This window comes from Triticum urartu, chromosome 7 (assembly GCF_003073215.2).
Source record: "Triticum urartu cultivar G1812 chromosome 7, Tu2.1, whole genome shotgun sequence".
Taxonomy (NCBI): domain Eukaryota; kingdom Viridiplantae; phylum Streptophyta; class Magnoliopsida; order Poales; family Poaceae; genus Triticum; species Triticum urartu.
Window position 1 is genome coordinate 234,979,976 of NC_053028.1, and position 8,629 is coordinate 234,988,604.

General features: G+C 44.3%; 1 protein-coding gene across 2 annotated transcripts; it reads left to right on the forward strand.

The window, feature by feature from the left end:
• The first annotated feature begins 1,220 nt into the window (after window positions 1-1,220).
• Window positions 1,221-8,215, forward strand: LOC125518480 (auxin response factor 21-like). 2 transcript variants are annotated; one of them, XM_048683311.1, is made up of 13 exons: window positions 1,221-1,772; window positions 2,562-2,660; window positions 2,779-2,835; window positions 2,956-3,111; window positions 3,197-3,281; window positions 3,475-3,565; window positions 3,709-3,873; window positions 3,954-4,076; window positions 4,276-4,351; window positions 4,439-4,577; window positions 4,738-6,515; window positions 7,141-7,331; window positions 7,714-8,215. In XM_048683311.1, the coding sequence occupies exons 1-13, from the start codon at window positions 1,617-1,619 to the stop codon at window positions 7,850-7,852; spliced, it is 3,255 nt and encodes a 1,084-aa protein (XP_048539268.1). In that variant the 5' UTR covers window positions 1,221-1,616; the 3' UTR covers window positions 7,853-8,215. The 2 variants fall into 2 exon arrangements, with proteins under 2 accessions (XP_048539268.1, XP_048539267.1); XM_048683310.1 differs by having other exon boundaries at window positions 1,222-1,772; window positions 2,947-3,111.
• The last annotated feature ends 414 nt before the right edge of the window (window positions 8,216-8,629 follow it).

Here is an 8,629-nt window from a genome sequence, read left to right on the forward strand (position 1 = left end):
CAGTGTTTGGCCCTGAGTACTTGAGGCAACCAAATGCTGCTGATACAGAGAGATTGTTTGCGACCAACGCAGCTATAGGCTTTCCAGACATGCTTAGCAGCATAGATTGTATGCACTGGGAGTGGAAGAACTGTCCATTTGCTTGGCGGGGCCAATACAAGGGCATGTTAAAGCGTGCACTGTCATATTAGAAGCGATGGCTTCGCAGGATCTTTGGATATGACATTCTTTCTTCGGCATGACAAGTTCTCACAATGATATCAACGTGCTGCATCGTTCTCCAGTCTTCGCAAGGCTTGCAGAAGGCCACTCCCCACCTGTCAACTTTGAGATCAATGGCCACCAGTACAACAAGGGATACTACCTAGCTGATGGTATATATCCTCAGTGGTCAACTTTTGTGAAGAGAATCTTGAACCTTCAAGGTGAGAAGAGAAAGAGATTTGCCCAAATGCAAGAGATAGAAAGGATGTAGAACGTGCTTTTGGTGTGCTTCAATCCAGATGGAGTATCGTTCGAAACCCTGCACTGACATGGGATGAAGAGAAGTTTTTGGAAGGTGATGATCGCTTGTGTTGAACCCCTACACTAAGAACCGGCCACATTTAAACAGTTTGCCCAATTTCATCATGAAATGCGTGATTGACACACTCATTTGGATCTTCAAAATGACTTGGTTGAGCACGTGTGGACTCACATTGGCAAACAATAGGTGTATTGATTCATTATGTTAATTCAAGGTAATTTCGATTTGGTTGTAAAACTATTTTATTAGAGACTATTTTGATTGAGTTGTAAAACTATTTTTATTTTCAGACAATTAATATTTGGACATGCAAACTTGTTTTGAACATTGAAATATGAATATATGGGCATTTTTTTATCGTGGCGGATAGGATGGGGCCAAAAGATACGTCCGCGCTGGGCACACGGCCACTGCATCCCAGGACAGGACAAGTCCGGACACGATCCCATTGCCCTATCGAAATAGACAGAATGCTGACAAAACGGACGTCCGTTTGGAATTGGCCTTAGTGAGTCACCCAGGTCAGGTCCACCGTACGATTGGAAACTTGCATCGCCGCGGCACGCCCTCTGTATTTCTGGGAAAAAGTTAACGCGGCTTTCGGACTGCAGAATCGAATCATTTTCCCTAGGTTCCGTCCCTGCAAAATTTTCTATTGCTCCGCAGATTTTCATTTCGTTTCACACATTCCCCCCTGATTCCTGCGCCGTGTGCCCTGCCCCCCTCGAAAGCTTGTACGCACGCCTGATTCCCGGAGAAACAATTATCCCGCGCCCGTGCGAGGCCAACCAATCAATGAACTAATCATCGAAGCCTGCAGGCAATTTAACAAAGCCAAGCAGTACGGCGGCCAGCGCGCTCCGCCACTGCCCACTGGCCACAGCCCACAGCACGGCGCTCTCGCGGAGTATTATATTGCTCTTTCCGTCGCTCCGCCCGAGTATTTTCTCCTCGCCTCGGGAGCTGCTCCGTTCCTCCTCCCTCCCTCCCTCCCACCCTCGCCGGCGACCCGCCGATGCCCCCCGGGCGGCGGCGGCGGAGGCGGGGGCACCAGTGACTGACCGGGCCGCGGCGGTGCGCGGCGCGGACGATGGCGGCGCCGGAGGGCTCTGGCGCCGGCGGCGGGGAGGGGGCGAGGGGGAGCAGGGTGAACCAGGAGCTGTGGTACGCGTGCGCGGGGCCGCTGGTGGCGCTGCCGCCGCCGGGGAGCCTCGTCGTCTACTTCCCGCAGGGACACAGCGAGCAGGTACGGCGCTTCCGATGACTCTTGCTGATCAAAGCTGTTGCTTTCCTCCCCCTCTCTGGACGAGGAAAAAACGCTCCCTTTTTTTGGGCGTCTTGCTCTTGTCCCTTTCTGGCCGCTTCGTGCTGGCGGCTATCGCGGGGAGGGAGGAATCATCAGCGCTTCCGCGAGCACGAGGCGGCCTCATGGTCGCTTCGTCTCCGTGTCCGGCGGCCGGCAGCAGACAAGACAACCATAGTCAACTCATGGTTCTTGAGCCTCTCGGCTTCGTCTTGCAGACAGACAACTGCTTTAGTTTCAGTTCTTAATTGATTGAGACGGAAATCTAATTCTTTTTCCAGTGACCTTTTCTTTTCGTCAGTAGTGTCAGATAATCTTGGATTTTTTTTTCTGATATAAGATGAGAAATTTGGGAGCTGGATTTCTACCTAGAGCTTTGGTCTTAACCTGTTCTAACTCAACTCTGTGGACATGCAACCTTTTTTGGGCTTGGTTCATACTTGATCATATCCGTGCTAATGCTATCTCTGATGGGCACTCACATGATACCCCGGTTGTCACTGTGTCACTGTCATGTTGGACCAGAACTATGATGAAAGAATTAGAGATGGATGCTTCTGATTTAGCGCGAAGTTTCATAGGAGTAGTTCCTGTTTTTTGTGTACAAGTTCAGTTGAGAGTCCACTAAAATCACATTATTACCAAAACCACTTGCAAATTTGCAAGTTGTATGCAAGTGGCCTGGAGTTCCAGGGCAAAAAGAAGTCCTTATTCCTTGATACCCAATTTCAGGTCGCAGCATCTATGCGAAAGGATGCAGACGCGCAGATTCCAAGCTATCCAAATCTTCCATCAAAGCTGATATGCATCCTCCACAGCGTCACTATGGAGGTAACCACTATCACTTTGAACAGACACCACTAAGTGGACACCAGATTCGCATTCTGTGCTCTTCTATGAGGATGATCTAACCTTTTAGCGTGATGCTTCTCTCGACAAAACTTGACAGTCTGATCCTGACACGGATGAAGTTTATGCTCGGATGACTCTCCAGCCAGTTAGCAATGTAAGTGTCACTTCCTAAAGTTCAGTGAAATCGTTTTATCACATGACGTACTTGTACTGCCATGGTTTTATAGTTCCTGCCTAAAAATGGTTTGGGAATTGTAACTGCTAGGTTACACAGTGTGACAAGGAGATATTGCTGGCATCAGAGCTTGCCCTGAAACAAAACAAGCCACAAACAGAATTCTTCTGCAAAACATTGACCGCGAGTGATACGAGCACTCATGGAGGATTCTCCGTGCCACGGCGTGCTGCAGAGAGGATTTTCCCTCGTCTTGTAAGGATAGTTTACTTCTGATGTAAAAAGATGTGTTGAGTGTTTTCTGGTTTGTTCTGATTTGTTCAAGCTGTACTACATGTAGGACTTCTCATTGCAACCTCCTGCTCAGGAACTCCAGGCCAGGGATTTACATGATACCATTTGGACATTCCGTCATATATTTAGAGGCAAGTCAAATGTTTTTTAGTTCCTCACGACGCATGAATGAAAGCTGGTGGAAGTTAGCCAAGCCCATATTTTAATACCATGTATCTGTTTTGGCCTACAGTTCTTTTCCTTCATGATTTGATCCATTTTAGTGTTTTCCTTTGAAAGGAATAATGCACTAATTTTATGATTGCTTCTCTTCCTCTTCACCAGGCCAGCCTAAAAGGCATCTTCTGACTACTGGCTGGAGCCTATTTATTAGTGGAAAGAGACTTCTTGCTGGGGACTCAGTCTTATTTATTAGGTAAAATGTTGATGCCGAGGTCTCTATTTATTTGTTGGACAGTCAGCTTTTGCTGATTTTGTACTGCTCAAGAATTGATGTAACAAATAAACTTATCTGTAAAGGTAATCAGTGCCACTAAAATTCTTCCCTTGTGATTGTAGGGATGCAAAACAGCAACTCCTCTTGGGGATCAGGCGAGCAAATAGGCAACCTACTAACCTCTCATCATCCGTCTTGTCTAGTGATAGCATGCATATCGGAGTTCTTGCTGCTGCAGCTCATGCAGCAGCAAATAACAGCCAATTTACAATATTCTATAACCCAAGGTAAATACCATCCTTTGTGAGTTTTCACAGGTGAATAGGATATACTAGAGTTTCAATTGGACTGCCTTTTGTTTCTTCAGGGCTAGTCCTTCAGAATTTGTGATTCCTTTTGCCAAGTACCAGAAGGCAGTTTATGGCAACCAATTATCTCTTGGCATGCGGTTTAGAATGATGTTTGAAACCGAAGAATCTGGAACAAGAAGGTATAGATTCCAAATTACCTAATTTGTAGATTGAGTAGTCGTCCTTCTTACTTTGAGATCACTTTTAAAATATCCTTGGAGTTTGTTCTATTTACTGTCAGTTTGCTGTGTGCATGCTCATGTTTTTATGTGTTTGAAGTTTTATACAAAAAATAATTTTTTGTAAAAACTACTATTAAGTTGTGATATCTGCATGCAGGTACATGGGTACAATAACTGGCATAAGTGATCTGGATCCTGTAAGGTGGAAAAACTCTCAGTGGCGCAATATTCAGGTTTGGTCTAATCCATACAAATTAAACCTGCCAAACTGACAAGACATCCCCTTTATTTTTGCTGAGATTAGTAGTATGTATGAGCAGGTTGCATGGGATGAAGCAGCACCAAGTGAAAGACGCACCAGGGTTTCCCTTTGGGACATTGAGCCTGTCATCGCTCCTTTCTTCATCTATCCCACACCATTATTCACTGCAAAGCGTGCGAGGGAACCTGGGATGATAGGTAACCACGGAACTACAGTTCTGCTTTCTTCATGAATAATGCATGTATCTTCATTGTATCACTGAAAACTCCCGACCATGTATCCTTCTAGCAAATAACTAGATAATAAGTCCTTTGATGCGCAACTCAGGTTTTTTGATAAAAAAAACTATATCCACAGATGATGATAGCTCTGGAATGGATAATCTTTTTAAGAGAACCATGCCATGGCTTGGTGAGGAGATATGCAAGAAAGATATGAATACTCAGAACAGCATAGTGCCTGGTCTAAACTTAGCTCAGTCACTTCAGTGGATGAATATGCAGCAGAACTTGTCACTAGCTGGCACAGTTATGCAACCAGAGTTGCTAAACTCATTAGCTGGCAAACATGTGCAAAATTTGTCCGCAGCTGATATATCAAGGCAAATCAGCTTTCAGCCCCAATTCCTGCAACAAAATAACATCCAGTTCAACACCTCGTTACTACCTCAGCAAAACCAACAGGCTGAACAGTTAGCGAAAGCTATAGCTACACCAAACGAACTGGGAAGTATTATGGTACTACAGAAGGTAGATCAAAATTGCAATTCTGGCCAGAAGCAGCATACAGTTACTCAATCAGTGCAAGGCAGCCAGGCAAACTTGAACGTCACACAGCCTGAACATGTTGCCCAAGCTCAGTTCCAGCAACCTCGAGTTATTCTCCAGGCTCAACTCCAGCAACAGCAACCTCTGGTCCAGAGTCATACCGTCTTTCAGGGAGGCCTTCAGCAAATCCAGGTCCTGCAGCAACAGCAACCACATTTGCAGCAACAACCTCAACATCATCAGCAGGTTCAGCACTCAGTACAGGAGCAGCAACAAATGAAGATACAACCTGTTCACGTGTCCAGTGATGCGAACATGAATACACAACTATCTGATCATCAAATGAAACTTCAATTATTAAAGGCTCTACATTCACAGCAACATCTGACCATGGAGCAGCAGAAAATGCTTTTTGATTTGCAGCAACAAGTGGTAAATTCTCAGTCAGATCCTCAGCAATGTGTGCAAGGAGCTACCCAAACTGTTGGCTTTCACAACAGCAACACCATCCAGTATGCAGCGCAGCAAAAGGCCCAGTCTCACCAACCGATTGAAGATTCGCCTAGGGGTACCATTCCTGTTGCAAAATCAGATATTGTTACCTCCATGGGTGCTAGCTCTTTGAATGTGGCTGGCCGAATGCAGTCAGTGAGGACAGATAATGTTCGGTCTTCGTCAACATCACCATCCACTACCACTAATCATGTTCTTTTGCAGTCCATCCCAAGTAGCTCCAAGAACCAGAGTTTACCAACTGCAGCAAAAACATCTCAATCATCTGTTGTCTTGGGCCCTACAATTGAACAGGAAATGAAGTCTTACCAGAGTGTGAAGCCAACAATAATGATTCCCAAGATGATTGAACAAGGGCCAGCTACTGAACGAGACTACATAACCAACCCCCACATGGATTACTTGGATACGTCCTCCTCAGCTACTTCGGTTTGCCTTTCTCAGGCTGATGGATCATTGCAACAAAACTTTCCATCTTCATCCTTCGATCAGCATCAGCTGTTGAGGGACACAGCTCCAGATAGTGAGTTTGAGATTTCAGATCCAACAAATAACCTTCTATTTGGGGTGAACATTGATGGTCAACTGGGCTTACCACTTAATGCAGATGCCTTGCTTGCAAATAGCATTGAAAATGATAAATTCATGGATGAGATGGCTGGAAATGGCATTTCTAACTACATTTCATCTAAGGATTCTCAACAAGAGTTATCATCTTCAATGATTTCACATTCACTTGGAGTTGCTGACATGAGATTCAATTCTATAGATTCTGCAATCAATGATCCCCCATTCTTAAATAGAAATTCCAGGGCACCGGCTCCTGCACATCAACGCATGCGAACTTACACCAAGGTTTGTTATTTTTGCTCCAGTGTGTCATTTTACAGTTCACATCAGGATTTTTCCGAGATAATGGAAGCCAACAGATGAATGGCAAGCCACATAGAGAAACAAGAGATTAAAAAAGTCACATAGTCTGTTACACAATAGCCACCCAAATTGGTCATAAATCCCCTGGCTATCAACTCCAGCCTCATGGCGCCCGTAGTCATAGGCTCTTGCACACCACAAGAATACTTCGTTATAGATAAGAAACGAACTATTTCACCTTGTAGAATGTAACTAATTACATACTCCCTCTGTTCCAAAATAGATGACCCAACTTTGTACTAAAGTTAGTATAAAGTTGGGTCATCTATTTTGGAACGGAGGGAGTATTTATCTCTAGATCTTCCTACCTATATAGAATTTTCCCTGACTAATTTTCTTGCAAAATGATAACCTGAGATTTTATATGCTCACTTTACTGTGCTCAAAAAGTCAATGTTCAAAGTCGTTAACGTTAGAAGAGTTTATCCTTAGGCTCTTATCATATTTCTTTCTGTGTTTCTACTTTCTAGCATTGTTTATATTTACATACGAGTGCACTGTCTCACTCTTGCAGTAAGATCATTCCTGACCAAAGTACTATATGCAGGTGCACAAACGTGGTGCTGTAGGGAGATCTATCGACATGAACCGTTATTCAGGGTATGATGAACTGAAGCATGACATTGCGCGGATGTTTGGTATCGAGGGGCAGCTTGGTGACCAAAGTAGAGTTGGCTGGAAACTAGTATATGAAGATCATGAGAAGGATGTTCTACTAGTTGGTGATGACCCATGGGAGTAAGTAAAACTCTATGAGCTTGTTTCTAATTTTTGCATACGAAACTTACTAGCATGACTTTCTGGAAATGTGCAAAACTACTAAAAGATAAAGCTGATGGGTGGCTTTAGGCAATTTGTGTGGACATGACCTTGGGGAATGGGTAGCTATCAACTAACGGTTCATTCACTGGTTGCTAAATTAGCTTGTCGAGTACAATGAAAGGCCTGTGACAGTTTATAACTTCAACTGAATATGTACCTGTAAAAGAAAAAGCAAAGAAACCCTAAAATCAATTTAACACATTCTGCTGCAGTTTGGCTTCAATTTTAATGGCCATTCATTTACTCTCTTTAGTCTGGCTATTGAGCCACTCTGATAAACAAAGCATTGTGTGTGTAGGGATTTTCTGAACTGCGTACGGTGCATCAGGATTCTTTCTCCACAGGAAGAAATGCAAATGAGATTGGTTGGTGACTTCGGAGACGGCTTTCTACCCAACCAGGCCTGCAGCAGCTCAGATGGGGGTCAACCTTGGTAACTGAGATCACATGTATGAATGACCAATGTAGTTTCTGGTGCTGTGGGACCGACATTTTTCTCCTCTCGGTCAGTCTTATGAATACAGATGCTGAGGATGGCAGTTGACGATAATTTAGGCTCCGAAATTCCGAGGTCGAGCGAACATGAATATAAGGAACAATTCATACTTTTTGTCTCTGTTGTAGTCTTGTAGTCCTCATGTTCTGTTGGCCTTGCAATCTACATAGCCAACCCATATTTTCTGCTGCCATGTAGTATATGTCATTGTTGCCTGATGTAACAGTTTGCCACATACTCAGATGTCAACTACTGTAACTTGCTACAGATTCTAAATGAAGAAATCGTATTCTCCCCTTGTTCATGAACTCTGTGGTCTGTGATTGATCTGCGTTTTTTCTCCAAAAAATTCTGGTAATGTTTGATTAATTCAATACAAGAGCTAAGAACATGGGGTATGAGTTAGCTTTGAGTGCTCAACACGGACAAATCCGCGAGGGCTCTCGGGCTAAGATGGCCTTGGTTTGAGTGGAAGGAGCCGTCAAAAATGTGGGTCGGTCTGGGAAACCCCTGTGATGGCAAGGATTACGATCTCTTCTACGACTTCACGACCATCAATGTTGGGAATGGTGCCCGCACACCTTTCTTGGACGCGCCATGGGTGCAAGACCTAAACCCAGGGACATTGCTCTAATTTATGATGCTTCTGCAAGAAAGAATTGTAAAATCCGGGAGGCTCTGAAGGACGGTTCTTGGATATCTAAAATCAAATTGACCA

Excerpts from the sequence above, each read along its gene's own strand:
- LOC125518480 (XM_048683310.1), top strand. The coding sequence starts at position 1,617 with ATGGCGGCGCCGGAGGGCTCTGGCGCCGGCGGCGGGGAGGGGGCGAGG. Across the intron at positions 4,352-4,438 it reads CTCAGTGGCGCAATATTCAG|GTTGCATGGGATGAAGCAGC; the intron begins GTTTGGTCTAAT and ends ATGTATGAGCAG. Across the intron at positions 6,516-7,140 it reads GCATGCGAACTTACACCAAG|GTGCACAAACGTGGTGCTGT; the intron begins GTTTGTTATTTT and ends TACTATATGCAG.